Here is a 27827-nt window from a genome sequence, read left to right as displayed (position 1 = left end):
GGAAGCCCTGATGAGTTTTCACCGACTTTAATGTGTTCTTATTCTCTATCTCCCTCTTCTTTCACACCACAGGTTCAGCTACGGGCACTGTCCCATCCTTGGTTTTGTCATATTCTGATTATATTACCCGCCCTGAGGACCACACCAGTATCATTCGCTTTGACAAGGATGAAACTGAGAAAACCTGCCGTGTTATCATCATCGATGACTCCCTGTATGAGGAGGATGAGGTCTTCAATATCACACTGAGCATGCCCATGGGCGGCCATGTTGGTTCGACATTCCCCGGTACTAGAGTGATCATCCTGGCCGACTTGGATGATGGTAAGTAGGCAGCAGTAGTGGTTGATGAATGATTTGACTTTTATCAAGGAATTCCTATGCCGGTTTTACTTACAGTTTACTTATACTTTTTCTTTGATGTAAAACGTACAAAGCAGATCAAAGCTTCCCAAACCTGCCCTGGTGATCCCACAGCCAGTGAGGTTTTCAGGATATCCATATTGAAAACATGTATAAGATACATTTGCATATACAGGAGACCAGTATATGCAAATGTATCTCGTACATATTCATTTTGGATATCCTGAAAACCTGACTGGCTGTGTTGTGACTAGGACAGGTTTGAGAAGGCTTGGCTTAGATAGCTTTATTAACTGGATTGTTCCTCCAAGCCCCGATGGCTTCTCTGTGGTATTTTATAGGACTTTTCGATCTTCTTTGATTCAGCGATTGCATGCTTATTTTTCTGCTCTTCTTCTTAACCTTGATTTAGATCCTCTGTTTTCTGATGCACGTATTATAGTATTGTCAAAACCAAACAGAGATGCTAAACAGGTATCTAACTATAGGCCTATCTCTGTACTTAACAGTGATGAACAATTGTGTTCTTTGCTGACAGCCACCTTGGATCGATTACCGGTTTGTTTTCTTGGACCTTAACAGTGATGATAAAGTATATTCTAAAATACTAGCATTTTGGATGGAAAACATTATCTGCAAACTTATACGTACTGACCAATCCGGTTTTCTCAAAGGCCAATAGATTTCTAATAATAGTCACTTGTTTCTTCATTTACTTCATATTATCAAAACTTCTCCCCCTCCTATGATTGCTCTTTCACTGTGTTAGGATTTGTGGGTTTGTGGGCCCTGGGCCGAGGTGAGAGATGGTACCGCCCATGGGGAGGAGCCTCGTGAGCCTCACCGTCAGGAGGTGAGGTCTCAGCTACTGGGTGTGCAGAACAGCAGGTACTGGAGAGAGAGCAGAGAGAGAGACACTGCCCGCGAAGCGGGGAGTTTAGCAAGAAAGTCACACAGACACAGAAATGCCACAGGATCTGTGATGTGGGGTATACCCAAGAGAGGATTCCTCTGTAGAGATGATACAGCAATGGTCCGCAGAGTGGGGTACACTGGTGAGGATTCCTTTGTAGAGAAGATACGGCAATGATTCACAGAGCGGGGTACACCAGTGAGGGTCCTCAGTAGAGATGATACAGCAATGGTCCGCAGAGCGGGTACACCAATGAGGGTTCCTCAGTAGAAATGATACGGTAATGGTCCGCAGAGCAGGGTACACCGATGAGGGTTCCTCAGTAGAGATAATACGGTAATGGTCCACAAGCGGACTACTCACAGTAGAAGTAGAGATGGTTCCAGAGGAAGCCCCAGGGAACGGAGCAGGCAGCAGTCCTAGGCGCAAGGCCCTCCAAGGAGCGGATAGCCAGAGACGAGGATAGGGCCTCCGAGGAGTGGGTACCCGGGATGTCTCACGCCGAGGAAGCAGGAGCTGGAATGGGAAGTCCCTAGAGCGAAGCGGATTCAGCAATAAGGGAACTCGTTTCCAAGTCGTAGGCAGACAGGGCCAGCCGGCTTAAGAGTCCATGGAGAATGACATCATCTGGGGGGAACGCCCCCGAGGTTCCCGCCATGACGTGCAATAGACTGGCCCGGAAGCGCGCATGCATGCCTAAGTAGCTCTGAGGGCAAGATGCGGTCGGCAGCATCCACGCCGTCCAGGGAGGCCCGGGAACAGGGATGGGCAGGCCGACGATAGCTGGCGGAGGCCGCAAGTCTTCCCAATGGAGTCAGTGCAGTGAGGGAAGAGGTGAGCAACAGCGTTCGCAGCTGTCTGCGACCGACGAGCGTAACACACTGGATGCTGAAAAAGCATTTGATCGAGTGGAATAGGAATATCTGTTTTCAGCACTTGATGGTTTGGTTTTGGTAATACTCTTCTTTCTGGAATCCGATTATTATACCATAAGCCACAAGCAAGCATTTTGGCAAATAGAATGGTTTCTTCTGCATTCCTTCTTCATAGAAGAACAGGTTGTTCTCTGTCTCCCTTTCTTTTCAGTCTAGCACTAGAACCCCTTTTGTTGGCTATTAGACAGGATACTGGAATTTTAAGCATCACAGTGAAGACTAAGGATTATAAATTCTCTGCTTTTGCAGATGATGTCTTATTGTATGTAAGTAATTATGAACTTTCTATATCCCGTATTCTGACTCTGATTACAGAATTATCAATTTTTCAGGATATTGGGTTAATTAGCAAACAAAAATTTATGCCTTTAAACATTTTAGGTCACCATATAGACCTGAGTATTTATAGTGTTAAACCTGCTCACAGTGGTCTCAAATAGTTGGGTATCCTTCTTTTTGAGGATATTTCTCAAATCTTTTTATTGTGTGCCGCGTCTGCCCTTGGCCCATGCAGGGACCTGCTCACCTCCCCAACTCTCCTGCAGGTCCCGGGTCGGCCTCTCTAGCAGCAGCCGCAAGCTCCTCCGGGTCTCGGCGTCCTGTGGCGGCGGTCGCCGGGCCTTCCTCAGTGCACCAGGCCTCATGGTGGGGCTTGGCATCCTCCGTGGCGTTGGCCCCGCCCCTAGGCATGCGCGAGCGGACCACCCGGTCCCTTATAGGGCCAGGGGCAGGTCCTAGCTCCGTGGTGCATCCTGATTGAACGCAGTACTAAAGGAAGTGCTTGCCTGCACTTCCTTACCTTGGCAATCAGGTCGACACCGTGCGTGTACTAGTTTGCCTCCTTGTCTCATCACTGTTCCAGCCTTGTTCCAGTCCTGTTCCGGTGTCCTTCTGTTCCAGCGTCCTTCTGTTCTATGTTCCCCCAGGTAGTACCTCTTGGACTGACTCTCTGGTACTGACCTCTGCCTGCTCTTGACTACGTTGATCGCTGCCCGGATACTGACCCCTGACTGTCTTCTCAACCACGTCTGACCTTTGGAACTTGACCTCTGCTTTGGCTGACTATTCTCGGACTGACTTTTAGAACTTGACCTCTGCTACTACTGACCTTGCTTCCTCGATTCTGGCCTTCTCTGATTCCTCAGACCTCCCCCTTTGATGTCGACCGCGCACCCTTGATCCTGGTGGGCATACCATTGAACTCCTTTCTGGGAGACCCTGCGAGGCCCACCTAAGTCCAAGCGGTCTAGGTCCCCAAATTCTCTACCCGGGGGGGGACCGCGGGCATCCAGTGGTGAGGCTCCAGCTAGCCTCTGTCTCCTCCTGTGCTCCGCCTCCTGGTGGCAGGAGCTTCCTGGGTCCGACCAGGGAGCCTTCAGACACTGCTTCAGGACAAGGGACCACCTCCAAGCGCAACACTTTTCTTACAATGAGATTAATCTGATCCAAAAGCTTCAAGATACCTTTCATAATTGGTGACTCCTATATCTTACATAGTGGGGTCGTTTAGATACAGTCAAAATGGTAATTGCTCCAAGAATTAATGTTTTTTCCATAATTCCGATTTTTTTTCTTATTCCTTTTATAGGAAATTAGAACAGATGATATCTAAATTATATAACAATAAATTGTCTAAAATTGGGGAGGGAGGACTGTGGAGTAAATGTCCCTGATTTTTATAGTTACCACCAGGCTTATATTCTACAGCAGACATATTTTTGGATCCTTATTTTTTTGGATAACTCTAACTATTCCTGCTGGCTAGGGGTAGAACAATATTTTACTCAGTACTTTCCCCATGAAATTTTACCAAGATTGACTTTTCCTCTTTATCTTTTGGATTTTCCTATAATCTTTTCTACTTTTAGAGCTCATACTGAATTTGACGGATTATATATGTCTCCTTTTCCACTTTGGAAATTTTCTAGCCTCTCTTCTCCTTGGTATCATTCACATGTTAAAATTAATGAAAAGTGTGAACTGGAAAACCTGGCAAGCAGCTAATATATGGTTTTTGCAACAATTAGTGGTTAATAATAAGCCACTCCCATTTCCTTCCCTAGTTTCCCAATTGTAGTACAGTTTAGAACTGTACTACAATCTTTGATACTATCAAACATAGACTATTGTAATGCACTATTGCTTGGCCTTCCTCACAGCACCATAAGGCCTTTGCAAGTTTTACAAAATGCGGCAGCACGGGTATTATCTGGAACAAAAAAGTGTGATCATATCACTCCTATACTCACTTCATTACACTGATTGCCCATAACCTTTCGGGTGTAATATAAGGTAGCATGCATCCTCCATAAGATAACACTTGGAAACAACACAGAATGGCTAAACTATTCCATACACCTACATGTACCACAAAGAGACCTTCGACCTAGTAACAAGGGTCTCCTCTCAATCCCAATGATTAAATCAGCAAAACTCAGTGAGGTCTGTGAGAGAGCAATTTCCGTCGCAGGTCCCAAGTTCTTGAACACATTACCAATTCATTTACGACTGCAAACAGACATCAAGAAATTTAAAACCGATTTAAAGACATGGCTATTCACATGTGCGTACACGGAGTCATGATAATTAAACAGCAAGTCTCACATTTTAAATTTCTCTGCTTATAATTCCTTATATACTATTTTAAATGAAATTTTAGTTTATTTTATTGAATTTGTGTTTTAATTAATGATTTAATAATGTTTTAGTGTTGTCTTAGATTAATTTTAAGCTACCTATACTTTGGCGGTTATTTAGTTGTTATTATTTGTATTTTATTATATTATTGTATTTCCATTTTATTATTTGTACACTGTTGTGATGGTTTTATTACTGATGTGACGGTAAAAAAACCCCCAAATAAACCATAAAATAAACCATAATTTGATTTACCTACCTCTCAATATTATCATTAGTTAAAACTCCAAAGCTATATTAGTTAAGGCTCTTTACCTCTGCATAGTTTTCCAAAGTTGGCTCGTTTATATCAAAAAGATGGTCCACTTCGTCACCTTGCTTCCAATTTATATAAGACCAAAATTTTCTAAACTTACATAAGAACATAAGTTCCCTATATGTACCCGGATCAGTCCAGACCATGGGTTGAGCCTCATGTCCAGCAGGTGGAGACAGACCAAAACTGTGAGGGTATCCTATATCAGGACAGAGCCTACCCTACACCCCTTCAGTATTCGTCTGTCTCCAACAGCTACAGGCAGCTGAACCTACGGTTTCCCTTCCTGTTCTTCCCTTAGTTTCCCTGAGGGGATTTTCTTTACTTTGGTCTGGATCAAGCAAGTATTAAATTCTTGTTTAAAAAAAAAAAAAAAAAAAAAAAAGGGACTTTGAAAGTTTTCTCCTTTTTTTCCCTCACAGAGACAGTTCAGTCTTTTCTCTCTGCTGGAAGCCTAGTGGGGGGGGGGGGGCTTGCCCATCCTAGGCCCCTTTTTCCCGGAGTGATACTGGTGGTCCAGTCCCTCCCCCATTATCTAGCTGTCCACTGTAAAACAGTACCCTCTCAGGGAGTGTTTTTCCCCTGGCTTAGCTGAGCAGTTTAAAAAAAAAAAAAAAAGGTACAAGCAGGGCTGTATTTGTTACCTTTTAAGAACTGTGGACAGCTCCGGCAGCGTGCAGAGTTCAGTTACTGCCTCCGCTGACCGACTTCAGCCCTGCACAGCTCAGCTGTTTTTAATTTTTAGTGATTTTTTTTTCTTCAGCGCTGAGGCCGCGTTCCAGCGCCTGTAATGCATGTGGAGAGTCTGCCACACGTTTTTCCTGCGGAGGCCTCTGTTCAGGGTGCCTACCGGGTAGGGAGGGTCCCTCATCGGTCTCCTCGCCCACAGCGACCTGGGGGCGAGTTCCCCGCCACGTGGTCAGGCCGTTCCCGGCCCAGAAAACCGTGGGAAAGGCGGCCATCTTGGAAGCAGGCTCAAATGCAGAATCGGATGTGCAGGAGGAAGGTGAGCCCAATTTTTTAGTTTCTCCTCCGGATTTGAGCCCCCCTCATGCCCCAGAGGGGGTGCCTGACCTTTCCCTACCCCTTCCTACCCCTCCCCCCCCCCCCCCAGGAAGTATAAGTCTGGTTTCTCCGCGGAGTTTGTGCTTCTTATGCACAAGTCCTATTTAGCCAGCTTACAGCAGGAGGAAGATCCATCCCTGGGCCCCCCCCCCCCCAAAAAAAATGCTTGCAAATTTCTCCTCCGCAACCTCCAAAGGCGCCGGAGGGCCAGGGCTCGGTTAGGGTGGTCCTAGGGGTCTCGCGCCTCCGGATCTGCCACAGCCGCTGCCAGTCCCAATTCCTGATCCGGATGTTGACCCGCTGATTCCTAACCCCCTCCCCCCCTCCCTCGAGGGAGACGATCCTCAGGTGCTACGTTTATTTCAAAGGGAGGAAATAGAACCGCTCATCCCCTTCATTTTTCAGGAACTGGGAATTGAGTTGCCCCTGGCGGATACGGTTACGGCCGCAATGCCTGCCAACATGGACCCGGTCCTGGCAGGACTTAGGGCTCTTCCTTGTACTTTTCCTTTTCACTCTATGCATAAACTGATACTCCTTAGGGAATGGGAGTCCCCTGAGGCGGGACTCCGAGTGGGGAGGGCTATGGACAAGCTCTACCCCCTTCCTGAGGACTGCTTGAATCTACTTAAGATGCCCAAGGTAAATTCCTTTGTCACGGCAGTTACCAAACACACCACCATCCTGGTGGTTGGGGCTACGGCTCTAAAGGATGTCCAGGACCGCAAGTTGGAATTTTACCTCAAATGCATATTTGAGGTCCTGTCCTTGGGAGTTTGGGCGACAGTCTGCGGCAGTCTCATGCAGCGGGCAAGGCTCAGGTGGGTTCAACAATTACTCAGCGGAGCAGGCAGATCGCTTGGAGGGAGCGATTGCGTATGGGCGGATGCCCTGTACGATCTTCTGCGAGTGCAAGCCAAGGCAATGGTCTTCGCGGTCTCGGCCAGGCTGAGAAATTGGTCTGCGGATGCCTCTTCCAAAGCGCAGTTGGGAACCCTTCCCTTCAAGGGCCAGTTGCTTTTTGGTGAGGACCTAGAGCAAATTATCAAATCCCTGGGAGAAAATAAGGTTCATAAGTTGCCGGAGGACCGCCCGAAACAGTCTAAGTCCTTCTTACCCTCTCACACTAGATTTAGAGGACAATGCCGTTTTTCCACCAGGGCAAGGAGCTCGTTCCGAGGGGTAATGCTTCCCGATCTCAGTCCTGGCCTCATTCCTTTCGGGGACGTCGGCCTTTCAGGGATAGTAGCCAGCAACACTCGGTCACCAAGTCCTCCTTTCAATGAGATGGGGCTGGCTCATTCCTCCTTTCGAGACTTAGGTGGACGATTGTCCCAGTTTCTCGGGGAATGGGCCACCATAATGACGGATCAGTGGGTCTTAGAGATGACAGAAAAAGGCTACGTGTTAGAATTTGCTCGAGATCTACCAGATCTTCACCTGATGTCCCCCTGCGGAAGTCGAAAGAGGCCTGCGGTCGAACAAACCCTGCGCAGGCTGCTGGAACTGGGGGCCATAGTCCCAGTCCCAGTGGAAGAACAAGGGTCCGGCCAATATTCCATCTACTTCGTCGTGCCCAAAAAGGAGGGCTCCTTTCATCCAATTTTGGATCTCAAGTACGTCAACCGGGCTCTCAAGGATCCCCATTTTCGGATGGAAACCTTGAGGGCAGCGAGAGCGGCAGTTCGATCCAGAGAATTCTTGCCCTCGCTCGATCTGACGGAGGCCTACTTACACATCTCGATTCGCTGCGATCACAAGCGGTATCTTCGGTTCGAGATACTGGGCCAACATTTTCAGTTTCGAGCACTCCCCTTCAGTCTTGCCACGGCACCGCCCACTTTCACCAAGGTAATGGTGGTAGTGGCGGCCACCCTGCGTCGAGACAGAGTCCTAGTCCATCCTTACCTGGACGATTGGCTCATCTGGGCCAAATCAAAGTCTCTTTGCCAGCTGGCGGTCAGCAAGGTCCTGTCGTGTCCGATCTCTCTGGGGTGGGTCATCAACTTTCCCAAGAGCAAGCTTCAACCCTCCCAGACATTGGAATTCCTGGGGGCACAATTCGACACTCGAGTAGGCAGGGTGTTTCTTCCGGAGGACCGATCGCTCAAACTCAGGGGCCAAGTGCACAATTTTCTCTCTCTTGCCCTGCCAATGGCCTGGGATTATCTCCAGGTTCTGGGGTTCATGGCCTCCACTATTGATCTGGTCCCCTGGGCTTTTGCACCTATGCGTCCATTACAGAAAGCCTTGCTATCCCGCTGGAAACCGGTATCGGAACAGTTTCAGAAGCCCCTGCCTCTCTCCGAGTCTACCGTTGCAGAACTGCAGTGGTGGCTATCGCCTGCCCATCTTCAGAAGGGGATGTCCCTTCTGACACTGCAGTGGATCGTGGTAACAACGGACGCCAGCCTCTCCGGCTGGGGAGCTGTATGCAAGACCCAGTCTGCTCAGGGGTATTGGTCTCTGACCCAATCTCGCTGGCACATCAATCGACTGGAAGCTTGAGTGGTCCGACTGGCTCTTAAGGCCTTCCTTCCCCTACTCCTCCACAAGGCGGTGCGGGTCCTGTTGGACAATTCCACCACGTAGCCTACATCAATCGACAAGGGGGCACCAGGAGTCGCCTAGTCGCTCTAGAAGCCAGCAGGCTCTTCGCATGGGCGGAACATCACCTAGAACGCTTAGCGGCGTCCCATATTGCGGGGAAGGAGAATGTTCAAGCGGATTTCCTCAGTCGCCAGAGGTTAGACCCAGGCGAGTGGGAAATATCGGATGCAGCAATGAACCTGATCATCCGCAGGTGGGGTCCCGCTCACTTGGATAGCAGTCCATTTAAATACTATAGATGCAAGATAGAGAAAGATATATAGAACACCAAAAAAGTTAAAAAAAACAAAACTGGAGAAAAATTAAGCCAGATATGTAAAAAGGTTAAAAAAAAGATTTAATTTTATAAGGGTAACCCCATCTTGGTATCACAATCCCTAATGCAGGGGTTGCAACAATTCTGAAGGCCACACTCATTGTCCCAGACCATCTCTCTCTCTCTCTCTCTTCCCAATTTCACCACAGTAGTAAGCCAGTAGGAAGCCGGGGTTCAAACCAGCAGGGAGGAGGACAAAGCGTCTGGGACCCTCAGTATTAGTGGTATTCACACTCAAGTTTCTCACTTTCAATATTCCACATTGTACTCACTGGTATAACTCTTTCTTCGGTTAGTCTCTCCCCAGATGAAATAATTAAAAAACAAAAATCTGTGAAGGGGAACTTTAATGGTAAAATTTGCCCTCTCGTCAGATAGGGATAAGGTATTAAAAATTTTTATGCAGAATAGATCCTCCTTATATCTAGGCCAGAAAATATGTACCCAGATGTTGCAAAAGAAACTCAAACTAGAAGGAAGGAGTTCATTATGCTAGCCAATGTAGCGAGAACATTTGGAATTCAAGTAATTATAAGATTCCCATGCAAATGCATAATGCGAGTGGATCGCATAAAATATATTTATTATGATCCTGTTGATTTAGAAAAGTTCTTGGAAGAACGTAGATCCCAGAGGGAGGGGGCGGAAGCTTCAACTTAATTCAGTTGGAAGTATAAAAATGAATCTGTATTTCTTCTGATCTATGTATTTTATCCTTTCTTTAGTTCCTTTGACTTGTTCACTGGCTCCCAAAACATTTATTTGGTAATAGGAAAGAAGGGAACTTTGTTATTTAAGGCTTTACCTATGTTATTATGCACCCTCTCCTGCGGGGAGTAGAAAGCGTTCTCCCCCTGAGGACCTCTCTTTTATACAGCCTGTTTGCTGTTAATCCTGTTATATGTAATTAATATTTACTAATTCTGTTATTTGTAAAGCATTGTTGCTAATTTATTGTTAATTGTAAACCGCGGTGATGTATATTTTACGTACTGCGGTATATAAAAACCTCTAATAAATAAATAAATAAATAAATTTTGTAAAGCCACATTCTTCCATACCTCCTACTAAGGAAAATAAATTCCTAGATAGTATAGGTAGAAAGGTCTACCAAGGAGCCATGCTGATCTCTAGAATAGCTTCTTATCCCAGGACAAGCAGGATGCTAGTCCTCACATATGGGGTGACATCAGTAATGGAGCCCTATGTACGGAAAACTTCTGTAAAAGTTTCTATGAAACTTTTGACTGGCACCAGAGTGCCTACTGAGCATGCCCAGCATGCTATGATATTCCCTGCCACAGGGGTCTCCCTTTAGTCTTCTTTTTTCCGCGAAGCAGTTAGCCTCGCAGATATTAGGAGTCCTGTGGGATTCTCCACAACTTTTTCCTCACGGAAAACTCTAAAAACTTCAACCGCAAAGGGTCTCCCTTAGTTTAGACATCGCGGTAAGTTTTTACCGATTACGCGGTTCCGTTCCATTTCCACAAATTTTTTACCTGAGTCATAGGCCGTCGACGGCTGTCCGGCTACAGAATGGCTACAGGTTTTAAAAAATGCCCAAAATGCACAAGGAATATGTCCATCACAGACCCTCACCAGGACTGTGTCCTCTGCCTTGGTGAAGGGCATGACGTGAAGAATTGTCCCTTATGTGCCATGATGACCTCGAAAGGTCGACGTCTGCGGCTCGACAAAATGGACCAGTTATTCAAAATACAACTGGTTACTGCTCCATCTACTTCCACACAATCGTCTCCGGCTGGGTGGATTAGGAAAGTCGTCCTGAAAAAACGTCATTCAGGTGAGTCGGGAGATGCTCCATTTTCCTCCCCCTCGCCATCGTCCAAGGCGTCAACATCGGGCAGTGAGAAAGCCCGCGAAAAAGACAAACATCGCCATCGGCATCGTAGGCCGCATACGGCATCCGCTACACCGATACCCGGCGAGCCATCGACGGAAGACGGGGCACCGGTTAAGAAACCCCGGCTCCAGAGTACGGCTTCCGAACCATCGACAAGGCGATCCTCGCCGATTCCGGCGAAGGAACCGTGCCTCCTCAGGGCTCTGAGGATGTGCTGATGTCGCCACCCACCGCCTCCCCCCCATGGGTGCTCTGTTCACACCATCCATGCGGGCGGAACTTGACTGTTTATATACACCAAGCGGTCAAGGATGCCTTTCGTCGAAGCGATGCCACGACCTGCTACCACCGGTTCTGCCAGCGACACGACACCGATCGCAATAAGATCGCCGATTCCATCGCCAGTACCCTCGATGCCGAGGAAATCACCGCAATCATCGATAACGCTGGTTCCAGCACTGATGCAGTCTATGCGGCAACCAGCGATGCCATCCATGCCGATGCCTCACATTCCATCGATTCCAATGCGGCCACCGACCCCGATGGCACAAGCGATGCCACCTCATGATTCGTCCATATTTCAGCCTTTGATGGACAGATTGGACACACTTATCCATGCCTTCTCCTCTCCACCACAAGATCTTGGTTCTGGTCAATATCAGGAACCAATGCCAGGTCCATCAGGTGTCATACCACCCATCAGACCACAAACACCAGTCTCTGAGATCCCATCTAAGCCTCCTAGGCCAACAGGACATCCTCTGGACACTAGTGACTCCGAATTTTCATCTGAAGAGGATATCCTCTCTGAGCCATCACCACCAGAGGACAGGAGAAAATCACCACCGGAGGATCTTTCATTTTCAAATTTTATAAAGGAAATGTCTGAAACAATCCCTTTCTCCCTCCTCTCAGAGATAGACAGCAGACAAAAAACCTTGGAGGTACTTCAATTTGTAGATCCTCCTAAGGAAATTCTTGCCATTCCAGTTCACGAGGTCTTACAAGAATTGATGTACAGGATGTGGGAGCACCCTGGGTCTGTGGCGGCAGTCAACAAGCGTGCTGATGCCACTTATCTGGTTCAGCCCATCCCAGGGTTTCAGAAAACTCAGTTACCACATCAATCAGTGGTGGTCGAATCGGCCCAGAAGAAGGCCAAGAGGTTGAAACAGCATGCCTCCACACCTCCTGGGAAAGATAACCGGTTCCTAGACAATCTTGGATGGGAAATCTTCCAAGCTGCCATGCTGGTATCCAGAATAAATTCTTACCAGCTTTTCATGAATCAGTACCAGCGAGACCTGTGGAAACAGGTTGAAACACTTTCACACCAATTGCCTGACCAACTTCAAGATGGATTGCTAAGACTCGTGCACAAAGGCCTAGAGGCGGGAAAACACGAGGTAAGGGCCACATATGATTCCTTTGAAACAGCCTCCCGGTTATCAGCGTCAGGAATCACTGCTAGAAGGTGGGCCTGGTTGAAATCATTGGAGCTGAGACCAGAGGTACAAGAGCGCTTGGCAGATCTGCCTTGCCTGGGGGAAAACCTCTTTGGTGATAAAGTCAAAGAGGCAGTGGCAACAATCAAGGACCACACTGAGACCCTTAAACAGCTGTCTCAGCTGCCACAAGAGCAACCTTCTCGGAGGCTTCCAAGAAGGGAACCAAGAAAACCATATTATCGCCCTAGGCGATATTATCCTCCAGCAACCAGACCCAGACAACAGCAACGGCCTACTCAAAGGTCACAACCTCGCCAAAGACCTGCTAGGCCTCAGCAGCCTCCACCTGCAGCGTCCACTTCTGGATTTTGAAATCCAACCAGAGAGCAGGAGCCATTCCCAAAATCCTTGTCCACAATTACCCGTAGGAGGCCGAATATCTCATTACCATCAAATTTGGACCTCCATCACGACAGACCAATGGGTACTCTCAATTACAACTCAAGGGTACCGCTTGGATTTCCTCACTGTACCAAACGAAAATCCTCCTATCCCATCTTGGACAGTGTCTCATCACTCCACAATTCTACAAACAGAATTATCCACCCTTCTGACTGCCAGGGCCATAGAAAGAGTTCCCAGGCCTCAGTGGGGCAGAGGATTCTACTCCCGATATTTCCTCATTCCAAAGAAAACCGGGGGCCTACGTCCCATCCTGGATCTCAGAAATCTCAACAAATTTCTCAAAAAAGAAAAATTCAGGATGGTATCATTAGGCACCATGCTACCTCTTCTTCAAAAAGGAGATTGGCTCTGCTCTCTGGATCTTCAAGATGCTTACGCTCACATTCCCATTTTTCCTCCTCATCGACAGTACCTGCGATTTCTGGTGGAAGGTCAACACTTCCAATACCGGGTACTGCCTTTCAGCCTAGCCTCAGCACCTCGAGTGTTCACAAAGTGTCTTGCAGTAGCGGTGGCACATCTTCACAAGCAAAGAGTACATGTGTTTCCTTACTTGGACGATTGGCTCATCAGCAGTCCAACACAAAGCGGAGCTCTCTCTTCTCTCCATCTCACAATAAAGTTGCTTCACTCCTTGGGGTTTCTCATCAACTACGAGAAATCCCATCTCATACCATCTCACCAGTTGCAGTTCATAGGTGCAGACCTCAATACCATCACAGCGAAAGCTTTTCTTCCAAGAGACCGTGCTCAAGCGCTCGTTCTCCTAGCGCACTCTGTTCGCAATCAGTCTTGAGTTTACAGCTCATCAGTGCCTCACCCTACTCGGACACATGGCCTCAACGGTTCATGTCACTCCCATGGCCAGGCTCACCATGCGCCTAACACAATGGACACTCAAATCTCAATGGATTCAAGCCATTCAACCATTGTCCACACCCATTCATATAACACAAGATCTAAGATCTTCTCTTCTTTGGTGGACATCCACAATCAACTTGCTAAAAGGCCTACCTTTCCAGCAACCAGTTCCACAAGTGACTTTAACTACAGATGCGTCCACCTTAGGGTGGGGAGCGCACATTGCTCACCTAAAGACACAAGGCACATGGACAAAGCAAGAAGTCTCCTTTCAAATAAACTTTCTGGAGCTTCGAGCTATACGCTATGCTCTACATGCGTTCAAGGACTGCCTTTCACACAAGACTGTTCTGATCCAAACGGACAACACAGTAGCCATGTGGTACATCAACAAACAAGGGGGCACAGGGTCGTACCTCCTTTGTCAGGAAGCAGCTCAAATTTGGGACTGGGCCCTAGCACACTCAATTCTGCTACGGGCCACCTACCTAGCAGGCATCCACAACACAGTAGCGGATCGCCTCAGCCGTCACTTCCAACCACACGAGTGGTCTCTCGACCCAACGATAGCAACCAAGATATTTCAACGCTGGGGTCAACCAACAATAGATCTCTTTGCGTCCCATCTGAACTACAAAGTGAACAATTACTGCTCTCTCCTCTGGCAGCAGAACAGCCTACCAAGGGACGCCTTTGCTCGCCATTGGAGTTCAGGCCTGTTATACGCGTATCCACCGATACCACTCAAAACCAAAACATTAGTGAAGCTACAACAGGACAAGGGGACTATGATACTCATAGCCCCATATTGGCCTCGACAAGTATGGTTCCCCACACTGCTAGATCTCTCAGTCAGGGATCCAATTCGCCTGGGAGTAGCTCCCAATCTCATAACTCAGGAACAGGGCCAGTTGCGCCATCCCAACCTTCAGTCCCTGTCCCTGACAGCATGGATGTTGAAAGCTTGATCTTACAACCACTCAACCTTCCAACCACTATATCTCAAGTGCTGATAGCTTCACGTAAACCTTCCACTAGAAAGAATTATTCCTACAAATGGAAACGGTTTACTCTGTGGTGCATTAACAAGGATTTAGATCCTTTCACTTGCCCCACTACCTCGCTACTAGATTACCTTTACCATCTCTCAGACTCTGGTCTTAAGACATCATCTGTAAGAGTACACTTAAGTGCAATCTCAGCTTACCATAACAAACTGGGAGATGCACCCATTTCTACACAGCCTCTCGTGAGTCGATTCATGAGAGGCCTCACTCACATTAAACCTCCAGTTCATTCCCCGAGCATACAATGGGATCTGAACGTAGTATTAACTAGGCTTATGCGTTCTCCATTTGAACCCATAAATACCTGTGACCTTAAATACCTTACTTGGAAAACGGTATTTCTCATAGCCATTACTTCAGCTAGGCGGGTCAGCAAACTACAAGCGCTAGTCACATACGAACCTTTTACGAAGTTCCTACATGACAGGGTAGTCCTCCGTACACATCCAAAATTCCTTCCTAAAGTTGTTACGGAATTTCACTTGAACCAATCCATAGTTTTACCAACATTCTTTCCTAGGCCTCATTCCCATCAGGGTGAAAGAGCCTTACACACTTTGGACTGTAAGCGTGCGTTATCCTTCTATTTAAACCGCACAACAGCCCAAAGGAAATCCAGTCAGCTGTTTGTATCCTATGATCCAAACAAACCAGGTAAAGCAGTGGGTAAGCATACTCTGTCAAACTGGCTAGCAGACTGCATACAATTTTGTTATGAAAAAGCAGGCCTTACTCTTCAAGGGCGAGTAAAGGCACACTCAGTCAGAGCAATGTCAACTTCAGTAGCTCACCTTCGCTCTGTACCTATTCTGGACATTTGTAAAGCAGCAACATGGAGTTCTCTTCACACTTTTGCAGCTCACTACTGTTTAGACAAAGAAGGAAGACAAGATTCAGCCTATGGACAATCCGTCTTAAAGAACTTGTTTCCAGTATAATCCCAACTCCTTCTACATCCAACCTGCTGTGATCTTCGGCTGATTCATTCCATCAACAATTCTTCACTGTTGCTACATGGCAAAATGACTCAGCCTCTAGCTTGCTAATCACCCATATGTGAGGACTAGCATCCTGCTTGTCCTGGGATAAAGCAAAATTGCTTACCTTGTAATAGGTGTTATCCCAGGACAGCAGGATGTAGTCCTCACGAAACCCACCCGCCACCCCGCGGAGTTGGGTCCGATACGTTTTATTTTATTTTTGGCTAACGCTATTGCTACAAACCAAGACTAAAGGGAGACCCCTGTGGCAGGGAATATCATAGCATGCTGGGCATGCTCAGTAGGCACTCTGGTGCCAGTCAAAAGTTTCATAGAAACTTTTACAGAAGTTTTCCGTACATAGGGCTCCATTACTGATGTCACCCCATATGTGAGGACTACATCCTGCTGTCCTGGGATAACACCTATTACAAGGTAAGCAATTTTGCTTTATCAGCTGTATATGACTCAATATAACAGGGTCATCCTGAAACAGATGCAGGTGTACTCAGATGCCTTATATACCGGAGTGATATGTATTGTATACAGGAACTTCCAGTATATAAAAACCAAAAATAAATAAATAAATAAATGCCTTACCAGAACAGTTCCAACCACAACTTCAATCCCTACTAAATAAAGGATTTGAAGCTGGGAAGCATGAAATAAAAAGGCTTATGATATCTTTGATGCTTCTACTAGACTTTCTGCTACGGCCATCTCTGCCAGACGATGGGCTTGGCTTAAATCATCTGACCTTCGTCCAGAAGTTCAGGACAGGCTCTCTGTCTTGCCCTGTCTAGGGGATAATTTGTTTGGTGAGCAGATTCAGCAAATTGTTGCTGAACTAAAGGATCATCATGAGACACTTAAACAGCTCTCATCCATTCCTCCTGACTTGCCTTCTAAACAGCCGTTTAGGAAGGACTCCAAAAAGTCTTTCTTCCGGCCACGGAAGTATTATCCCCCACTAGCCAAGGCTAGGCCCGCGAGGTCTTACCATAAAACTCAACCTCGCCAGTCTCGTAAACCAAAGCCCGCAGCAGCTCCACAGCCTGGCCCTGCGGCGGGTTTTTGACTCTCATTTAGAGAGCACTTGCCAAACCCCTCTTCCAGCCATACCAGTAGGAGGTCGGCTGTGCCACTTTTTAGAAAGGTGGGGTCATATCACCACAGATCAGTGGGTGATAGCGATAATTGCACAGGGTTACCATCTCAACTTCCTGACTCTACCTTCCGACTCCCCACCCCTGCAGGCGTGGAGACTCACCGATCACTCTGTTCTTTTAGAGCAGGAAGTTTCTCTTCTCCTACAGTCAAACGCTATAGAACCCGTTCCTCCCTTACAACAAGGACTAGGGTTCTAATCCAGGTACTTCCTGATCCCAAAAAACTCAGGAGGACTTCGTCTGATCTTGGACCTACGGGCCCTTAACAAGTACCTTCACAAGGAGAAGTTCAAGATGGTAACCCTGGGCTCGCTTCTCCCTCTGCTGCAAAGAGGGGATTGGCTATGCTCTCTAGACCTCAAAGACGCATATACCCACATTGCGATCACGCAATCTCATCGCAAATATCTGCGTTTTCTAGTAGGCCGAAATCACTACCAATATCGAGTGCTACCTTTCGGCCTGGCATCCGCACCACGAGTTTTCACCAAATGTCTCGTGGTAGTTGCAGCTTTTCTGAGGAAGGCAGGTGTCCACGTCTACCCTTACCTGGACGATTGGTTAATCAGGGCCCCAACCCAGCAGATGGCTCAGTCCTCCCTGACCCTAACAATTCAAACTCTGCTTTCTCTAGGGTTTCTTGTCAATTACGACAAATCCTACTTAGTCCCATCTCAGACCTTATCCTTCATTGGGGCAGACTTGGACACCTTACAAGCAAAAGCCTTCCGTCCTCATTCACGGTTCAAACCCTTGTGTCCCTAGCTCGCAAGCTGCAGTCTCAACCCTCAGCTACAGCTCGCCACTTCCTCATTCTACTGGGACACCTGGCCTCCTCAGTTTATGTGACTCCCATGGCCCGTCTGGCCATGAGAATCACGCAATGGACTCTGAGACTGCAATGGACACAAGCTGTTCAGCCCCTGTCCTCCATTGTTCGCATCACCGATGCACTCCGTCTGTCTCTTGCCTGGTGGACAAATCAATCCAACCTCCTACAGGGCTTGCCTTTTCTTCCACCAGATCCCTAGGTAATCCTCACCACCGACGCTTCCAACATCGGTTGGGGAGCCCATGTAAACAATCTACAAACTCAGGGATTCTGGTCACCAGAGGAAGCCAAACACCAGATAAATTTCCTGGAGCTGCAAGCAATTCGCTATGCTCTCAGGACTTTTCAAGATTGCCTATCAAACCACGCAATCTTAATTCAGACAGACAACCAGGTGGCCATGTGGTACATAAACAAGCAGGGAGGCACAGGCTCCTTCCTTCTGTGTCAGGAAGCTGCGCAGATTTGGGCAGAAGCCCTCTCCCGCTCCATGTACCTCAGGGCCACCTACCTGCCGGGAGTAGACAATGTATTGGCAGACCAGCTGAGCCGTGTCTTCCAACCACACGAGTGGTCACTCAATCCCTTGGTAGCGACCTCTCTGTTTCACAAATGGGGTTATCCCCACATAGACCTCTTTGCATCCCCTCAGAACCACAAAGTAGACAACTACTGCTCCCTCATTCGGAGCCAGCACTCTTGGCCGAGGGATGCATTCTCCCTCACGTGGACAACCGGTCTGCTTTATGCATTCCCTCCACTTCCTCTTCTGTCGAAGACTCTCGTGAAGCTACGTCAGGACAGGGGAACTATGATCCTGATAGCACCGCACTGGCCACGCCAAGTGTGGTTTCCCATACTCCAGGATCTCTCCATCCGCAGGCACATTCCTCTGGGAAAGGACCCGCATCTGCTCACTCAAAACGACGGATGCCTCCTCCATCCCAACCTCCAAGCCTTGTCCCTGACGGCATGGATGTTGAAAGGTTAGTCCTTCAGCCTTTTAACCTTTCAGATTCAGTTTCTCGTGTCCTGATCGCTTCACGAAAGCCTTCCACAAGGAAATCTTATTCCTACAAATGGAAAAGGTATACATCATGGTGCACTTCTCAGTCCCTTGATCCCCTTTCCTGTCCAATTTCTAAATTTTTGGACTATCTCTGGCATTTATCAGAATCAGGTCTAAAGACCTCTTCCATTAGAATGCATGTCAGTGCGGTAGCCGCCTTCCATAAAGGTATCGGGGGTGTCCCTATTTCAGTACAACCCCTTGTAACACGCTTTCTTAAAGGCTTGCTCCATTTGAAGCCACCTTTACGTCCTCCGGCCCCATCTTGGGACCTTAATTTGGTTCTTGGTCGCCTTATGAAACCACCTTTCGAACCTCTTCACTCCTGTGACCTAAAATATCTCACATGGAAAGTGTTATTCCTTTTGGCTATCACTTCGGCTCGCAGGGTTAGTGAACTACAGGCCTTAGTCACCTATCCGCCTTACACTAAACTCCTGCAGGACCGGGCGGTCCGCACTCACCCTAAGTTTTTGCCTAAGGTAGTTTCGGAGTTTCATATTAATCAATCCATCATACTACCTATCTTCTTTCCCAGGCCCCACTCCAACTCTGGGGAACAGACTCTGCATACCCTTGACTGTAAATGAGCTCTAGCTTTCTATCTAGACCGTACAGTTGCCCACAGGAAGAGCACTCAATTATTCGTCTCTTTCCATCCTAACAAATTAGGGCAACCTGTGGGTAAGCAGGCTCTTTCCTCCTGGTTGGCGGATTGCATCTCCTTCTGGTATCAGCAAGCTGGCATTCCTTTTCAAGACCGTGTTAAAGCACACTCTGTGAGGGCCATGGCGACATCAGTAGCACACCTTCGATCGGTGCCGCTTCCTGACATCTGCAAGGCTGCAACCTGGAGTTCCCTCCATACATTTGCAGCCCACTATTGTTTGGACAAAGCTGGAAGACAGGATTCCATCTTCGGCCAATCTGTCTTGCGTAACCTTTTTCCAACATGATGTACCAATACCCTTCCACCTTCCCGGTAGGGTGCGGATGCCCTCTCCCAAATTCCACCCCAGTTGTTGTGCCTGTTGCACGCCGTTGGGTACATTTGGTGCATGTTAGGACATCCTCAGCTCGGTACTCACCCATTTGTGAGGACAACCATCCTGCTTGTCCTGTGAGAAAGCAAATGTTGCTTACCTGATGTAACAGGTGTTCTCACAGGACAGCAGGATGTTAGTCCTCACGAAACCCGCCCGCCACCCCGCGGTGTTGGGTTCGTTTTTATTTTATTTTTCGGCACTGCCTGTAGCTTTGAAACAAGACTGAAGGGAGACCCCTGCTGGCTGCAGGGTTGGTGCCGTGCTGGGCATGCCCAGTAGGGGCCAGTCAAAGTTCCTGAAACTTTGACAGAAGTTTTCCGTGGTTGGGCTCCATCCTCGATGTCACCCATTTGTGAGGACTAACATCCTGCTGTCCTGTGAGAACACCTGTTACATCAGGTAAGCAACATTTGCTTTACCTCCCTCAGGAATGTCTTGGTTGCTATACTTACTAGTCTCACTTTTCAATGGGCCATAGACTTGAATGGGAAACAAACAAATAGAACTAAAATTCTCATTTAATTTCTGGGCACCCTCCATTCATTTCACAGGTCTAGAAATGAAACAAAAATGGTCTCATTTGTTCCATTTTACCCATTCATTTCAAATGAATGCACATCCCTATTATAGGGTAGAAAACATTTCCCTAGAAAGCAATTTCTGTATAGCAAGTCAGACACTGTCCATTCCATCACCCTAGATTCTTGTTTGATCAGTAGGGCCTTTTTACTAGGCCTTTATTACTTGTAAAAATGTATTGATTGATTAATTTCCAAAATTTTAATTGACTATGATTGAAATACATTTTAATAGTTATAATTGTTGATACCCTGACTATTTCTTTATTTTTTCTGTCTCTTTTAAAATTATCATTAATCATATGTTGGGCACCATATTGCCTGGATGTCACTGTGCCAAAATGCCCCAAACTGCTACATCTACTGCTAAACCAGCAAAGTAAAAGTTTTTGTAGAAAATATAAAACTTTTACCCAGGGAAAGAATTGTAACTGGAGAGACATCATATGAAGCATTCCTCCCTATCCACCTTCCTCTAGCTTCTCAACTGTAGGGACATGGTGGAAGGCTGTTGATTGAAAACGAAGTGCCCACTCCCCCCCCCACCCTTCCCCTACCATAAACTGGGGCTGTAGTTCTTAATGCACTGGGTGGCCTCCATGCTAAAACAAAAGCCCAGACAAGCTTAGAAACCGATGGCTAGCCCTCCTGAATTAATCATTCCCTTGAGCTAGGGAATTAGCACATGCTTCCCGTGAATGCAGTGCATTCACAAAATGGCCCGCACCCAGTCTGTAATCAGTACCGTTGATAGACTCCGGTTCCAAGAACCATTAATCTTAAAAAGACAATTATCTGAGCTGCATGAAAAGTCTGACTAGAAGACAGGTTCTTGGAGGAGGTGGGGGTGGGAGAGCGAGAGCGGAAGAAGGACTTTGGCAAGGAGGACAAATGAAAGCCGAATCTGGAGCCAGTAGTGAAATAACAGACAAGATCAAAGGTGGGATAATAAAACTTAAAGCTTGATTGGGGTGTTAGAATTTGGGTGAGCTTTTTTGTTTTATTGTGGGAGAGAGCATGTGTGCCTGCTACGGTATCAGATCAAAATCCTTTTTTTTTACAATCTGAAGGCAGTGAATCAAGATATAGACCACACTGACTACAACTGTAACATAACATGTTAAGAATCCCATACTGAAATACTCTGTAGGTGAATATGTATATTTATATAGTTTTGTAAACATTTATCCCTAAATAATAGCTGTGCCTCTCTATGTCAGTGCTATAAACAGTAAATTTGTAGATTCTGGGAGCACTTTTCAAATTGTCTGCATTGGAACAAAGATCACATGTACTTTTTACCTGTGGGCTTTGCGCAAGTTCTGAAAGGGAAAGTACATGTCTACTTTAGCTTTAAAACTTGTCAGAAGTACAAAGTACACATGGTTGCTTGCACCTATTTTTTCTGTGGACAAAATTTTGATAGAAATGTATATGTGAAGATTTGAAACTGCAAGCTAGGTGCATATCTTTTCTTCTACGACCAAAACATGCCCTTAGGAGCACCTCCTCTTAGTGCAGATAAAAGTACACATGCTATGGAGAAATTAGTAAGCTTTTATCAGTATTGAAGAAGGGCAGTTTTCAGATAGCTGATTGATACGGATAAAAAAACTTTTTTTCTGTTGATAGAAAGGGCTGAACTAGCTATAACATGTGGGTGATGTCATCCAGTGGTGCTGAACGTACTTTACTCTCATAACTAAGAGGTGAATTTTAAGACCTGTGCGTGTGTGCACATGTCCGTGTATATGTCGGCTTGTGCATATGGATGTGGCGATTTTATAACATGCACGCACATATGTGCGTATGTTACAAAATCAGCTGTACGCATGTACAGATTCTCTCAATTTCATATAGAAACACACATGTGTGCGCAAATGCATCAATCGCGTGAGAGGAATTTTATAAGGGGTACACGCCAAGGCTGTTTACCCTTTTCCCAGTACATTCCCAGTTCATCTAGAGTAGGAATAGGACTTCCTAATCCCCCTCCCTAGTTTTAAAGGCTCCCTTCTCCCCTGTTAGACCCGACCTTTAAATCCCAGCTGACTAGCCCTGATTTTTTTACTTTTTGACTTGCATGCCAACAATAGCAGAAGTAAAGTTAAATTTGTAACCTATCATGAAAATCAGCCATTGTACCTGAAGACCTGAGGGTGGATAAAGTAGCCCCAATATTTAAAAAGGGCTCCAGAAATGATTCGGGAAACTATAGACCGGTGAGTCTGACTTCAGTGCCAGGAAAAATAGTGGAAACTATTCTAAAGATCAAAATCACAGAGCATATAGAAAGAAACTTACCAGCACACGGGGATCAGGACACCACACGGACACTGCCAGGAGCCGATTTTACCACTGCCGACACCTGACTCCGCAGGGGCCTGACCCGACAGCACCAAGGACCGGCTGACAGAGGCCCGACTCCAACATCGGAGGAGCCCAGCAACATCAGAGGAGGAGCCGGGCTCAAATCCACACTCACCACAGGCGCCGCGCGCCAAAGGAGCGCATCCAAAGGAGCAGGCCCCTTTGCGCGCCCCTTCGCGCAGCCCATTCAGCGCTCCTTCTAATTTCCCTCTACTAGACACCTTTCCCCTTACCTATATTAACTCCGACAAACCACCTTCACATTACATACAACCACTAATTGCCCTCTATCAACTCTTCTTACAAACAACGCTCGCAATAGACGCACAAAAACAAAAGAGCTTCAATCTGAAGATTTGAACATGACAAGCGAACTCCCAACTCGAAACAAAAAACCCACGCTCTTAAAAAACAACTCAACACAAATGAAGCACACTCCCTCTAATCCTCAAAACAAACAAAACAACCAATAAACAGCAAAAACAACACATATATCCAGAACTCAAATTATATGCTACTCTCATTCATACTAGTCAACGCTCGATCAATAATAAAGAAAATTCCTCTATTCAATGACCTACTCATAGACACCAAACCAGATTCCATCGCAATAACTGAAACCTGGCTCAAAAACACTGATTCCGTACTAATTAACCAACTATTCAACCAAGAATACAATACCTTCTCAATTCCCAGAAAGAAAAAAAAAGGAGGCAGTTTAATGCTAATCTCCAAAAAAAACCTACAGTTGACACTTTGTCCTACAAACATATCCGCACCTTTTGAAGTTGCATTATTTGATTCACCAAATCTACAAATCTGCCTTGTCTACTGTCCTCCAGGATCACTTGACAAAAACTGCTCGCCACTAATTGAATACATCATGAATAACATATCATTCAACAAACCCATCATCATCGTAGGTGACTTCAACATACACTTTGACTCACTCTCCCACTCAAAAACCTGCCAAACCATCATTGATGCCCTATCAACACTACATCTAAAACAAGTAATTGAAACTCCAACTCATAAAGCAGGTCACACCATCGACCTCATATTCATCAACACTGAAGATTGGCAAACAAATGCAATCCACACCACAGATATACCTTGGTCTGATCACCACCTAATCCAAGCCAACTTATCTATCAACTTCAATCTCAAATCACCTCAAAACACTCCAAAGAAAATATCATACTGTCCTCCATTCAACACTGAACTTCTACAGAAAACTCTTCAAACTGAACTAATCAACATTAATCTATCAAACTCCGAAAATGCAACAACATCATGGCTAAACATCACAAAAAAAGTAGCAGACAGCATCAACCCCATTGTTACAAAGTAAAAAAACAATCGTAACACATCAATCAATGGTATAATGATAACATCAGAGCAGCCAAACGCATACTCTGGAAAAAAGAAAAAGAATGGAGAAGGAACAAAACTACAACCACACTAAATACATATCGGAGCCACCTAGCACAATATAAAAACATCATCAACAATGCAAAAAAAGAATTCTTCTCTAACAAAATCACCAAATTTCATCACAACCCCAGAATGTTATTCTCAATAGTACAAAACCTCACTAAAACCACCCAAGAAACTACATGCACCAAACATGGAAGTAATGACTTTGCAGAATTCTTCAACAAGAAAATATCAAACCTAATACAAACCAACTTAACAACAGCCAAAACATCAGACTGAACACTATGGTAACCTCAACATGGAAAAACTTTAACACTGCCTCCACCCTTGAAATTCAATCAATTATCAAAAAAATGAACCCCGCCAACCACCCCCTAGACAGCATCCCCATAACAACCCTCAAAACAATCGAACCCACCATATCTAAATATATCACCAAGATCGTCAATCTATCCCTGACTGAAGGTAATTACCCCAAATGCCTCAAATCTGCAGTAATCAAACCAATACTAAAAAAGAACAACTTGGATCCTGAAATCCTTGCAAATTACCACCCTTTTTCAAACCTATCTTTCATAGCCAAGATCATCGAAAAAGTCGTACACTCCCAACTTGATGATTATCTTGAAACAAACAACATCCTATCACCAACCCAATACGGATTCAGAAAGAACTTAAGCACTGAAACTCTCATACACTCTTTGAATGACACGATACTAAGAGGATTCGACAAAGGCAAAAAATACCTACTCATACTCCTTGACCTCTCAGCTGCTTTCGACACAGTAAACCACAATATAATCCTAGAACGGCTGACTGAAATCGGTCACTATGTCATACAGTCGCCCGTATGACATAGTGAGGGCAAAGGTAGCGCTGGCGCCATTTTGAAGATTGGCAATATGGCCCGCGTGCAGGAGGTCGCTCCTGGACCCCCGCTGGACTTTTGGCAAGTCTTGTGGGGGTCAGGAGGCCCCCCAAGCTGGCCAAAAGTCCCTGGGGGTCCAGCGGGGGTCCGGGGGCGATCTCCTGCACGAGTAACGTCGGGAACCAGGAACCAAAATGGCGCCGGTGCTACCTTTGCCCTGTCACATAAGGGCAAAGGGCCACCGGCGCCATTTCTCTCAACGCAGCCTTGGCCAGAGAGCTGGAGATTGCGTCGGGACCCCCACACTGGACCCCAGGTAATTTAAAACATTTTGGGGGGGTTCGGGAGGGTGGGGGATTTGTTTTAAAGGTTCGGGGTGGGTTTTAGGGTTTTTTTGGTGTGCCGGTTTTCCCGCGCCCTATTTAACGATACAATACAAATGCCCCTGATGATAAATCGGGGGCATTTGTATTGTATCGTGCACTCTAATGATTTTGGACGATTTTAAAATTATCTGATGATAATTTTAATCGTTCAAAAACGATTCACATCCCTTGTAATTAGTAATAAACTAGCGGTAATAATTTGCAAACCCCAGGAATCTTTGTACGGCTCGGATCCCCACTGGACAAGGCCAGACCATGTTGGCTTTCACTATGAAAGGGTTCATCCCTTAAGCAATAAGCCTTGATACTGCTGATGCAACTCCATAATTACTCTCTGCTCCAACAGCAGGGGAAAAGGGGAATTGGATTTGTAGAGCAACCAATGAGGGCCCCAACTTTTACGGTCTGGGGAAACTAGTATGGGGGTAACTTGCTGATGCGGCGCTTACTACCCTTGTCCAATCAGACTGATACTTTGATTCAACTCAAGCATTGCTCTCTGCTTCATAGCAAGGCATAATGGGGAATTGGATTCAACAACAATCCATAAGGGCCCTGACCTTTATGGTCTGGGAAACTGATAAAGATGGGGGTAACCTACATAGCACAGCAGATACTACAGTAAGCTTACTGGGCAGACTGGATGGACTATTTGGTCCTTTTCTGCCATCACTTCTATGTTTCCATATTTCTCTGTCTCTCAAAGAGACATTTTTTCCATTTGGCATAGAGGTTGTGTTTCAGGATGGTGCGGACATCTCTATGATGGGAGCTCAGGGTCTGGAAAATATCAATATGTCATCCAGATATATGACCACGCAGGTGTACAGCAGATCGCAAAAGATCTCGTTGACCGTTTTCTGAAAATTCGCTCGGGATTTGCATAGTCCAAAGGGCAAGACCAAATTCTCATAGTGTCCATCACGAGTGATGTACGCGGTCTTCCATTTATCACCAGCCTTGATGCAGACGAGATTTCATAAATATCTTAGTGCCCTGTAGGGAATCAAAGAGCTCAGCTATTAAAGGCAAGTGGTGACAGTCATTCTTAGTAATAGCATTCAGATCATGGTAGTCTATATATGGCCTGAGAAATACATCTTTCTTCATAGCAAAGAAGAAGCTGGCTCCTGCCAAAGAGGACAGCCAGATGAATCCATGGGTCAGCTTCTCTTGGATGTAAGCTGAGAGGGCCTGCATCTCTGGTGGAGATGGGGTAAACTGGATCCTGTGGGGGCATAGCTCTGAGAAGGAGCTATATGCCACAGTCATACATGCCTTGAGGAGGCAAGATCTTGGTGCTTTTCTTTCAAAAAGACATCTTCATAATCTGTTTATTGAGGGGGAGGCCCCAGAAGCGCGGAAGTCATGGTCGCTGGGCAGGAGGGTCACACAGCTACCAAGCATGTGCTTGTACATCCATGGCCCAGTGGGCAAATTCCAAGGCGGACCAATCAAAGTGAGGTTGGTGTTATTGGATTACAGCTCAGGGATTCATGTAGAAGCTGATCCTCTCTACATGCAAGAGGCCAGTGCGTAAGATTAGAGGCACCGCAGTCTTGATCACCTATTCCAGAAGAGAATAAACTGAGGAAATCATCAGTGGTGGGGTCATCAGGACTCTGGGAATTTGGAGTTGCTTGACCAGATCCTGCAAAATGAAGTACCTCCCGGAGCCGGAGTCCACAAAGACATGGGACCTAGTTCCAGTGTGATCAAGAGGAGTAGTTGGGGAGCTGGAACAGTAAGGCCTAGGGTCATCTCCCTGAAGGTCTCTAGGCGTTTAAGTTTCTCGATCTCTCGGGACATTGGGCCAGCAGATGGCCTTAAGCTGCACAGTAGAGGCAGAGGCCCTGTTGCCTACAGTGGAGCCTTTCTTCAGGGGCTAGACGGCAGCAGCTCAGCTGCATCGGTTCCTTGGGAGGAGAGGGAGAGGGCGTGGATGTGGCACAGCAGGTGAGAGCATGCATGTAAAGTGTGGTGCCAGAGAAATGCTTCTCAGTGCTAGGCGGGGTCTCTCAGATCCTTTGCTTTATGCGCTGATCTATTTTGCTATTTAGGGCGATGAGAATCTCCAGCAAGGTGGGGAGCTCCTGAGTGGTGAGTTTATCCTTAATTTTCCCAGAGAGGCTTCCAGGAAGATGGCGATCAAGCTTTTCTCCTGCTAGTTTAGAAGCCAGGGTCCTAAATTCTATGGCATACTCGCCCAGCATTTGGGAGCCCTGGTGAATA

At 46.5% G+C, this 27827-nt stretch overlaps 1 protein-coding gene across 3 annotated transcripts in view; it reads left to right on the top strand.

Annotated features, from left to right (window-relative positions):
• The window catches only part of FREM3 (FRAS1 related extracellular matrix 3), a 345523-nt gene that overhangs the window by 147208 nt on the left and 170488 nt on the right, over nt 1-27827 (top strand). For all 3 annotated transcript variants that reach the window (XM_029599602.1, XM_029599686.1, XM_029599769.1), the window contains exon 6: nt 73-324. In XM_029599602.1, coding sequence (XP_029455462.1) covers nt 73-324 — 252 coding nt within the window. The remainder of the gene's footprint in view (nt 1-72; nt 325-27827) is intronic.

This window comes from Rhinatrema bivittatum, chromosome 1 (assembly GCF_901001135.1).
Source record: "Rhinatrema bivittatum chromosome 1, aRhiBiv1.1, whole genome shotgun sequence".
Taxonomy (NCBI): Eukaryota; Metazoa; Chordata; class Amphibia; order Gymnophiona; family Rhinatrematidae; genus Rhinatrema; species Rhinatrema bivittatum.
Note: the sequence above shows the minus strand (reverse complement) of the source record. Positions and strands in the feature narration are given on the sequence as shown.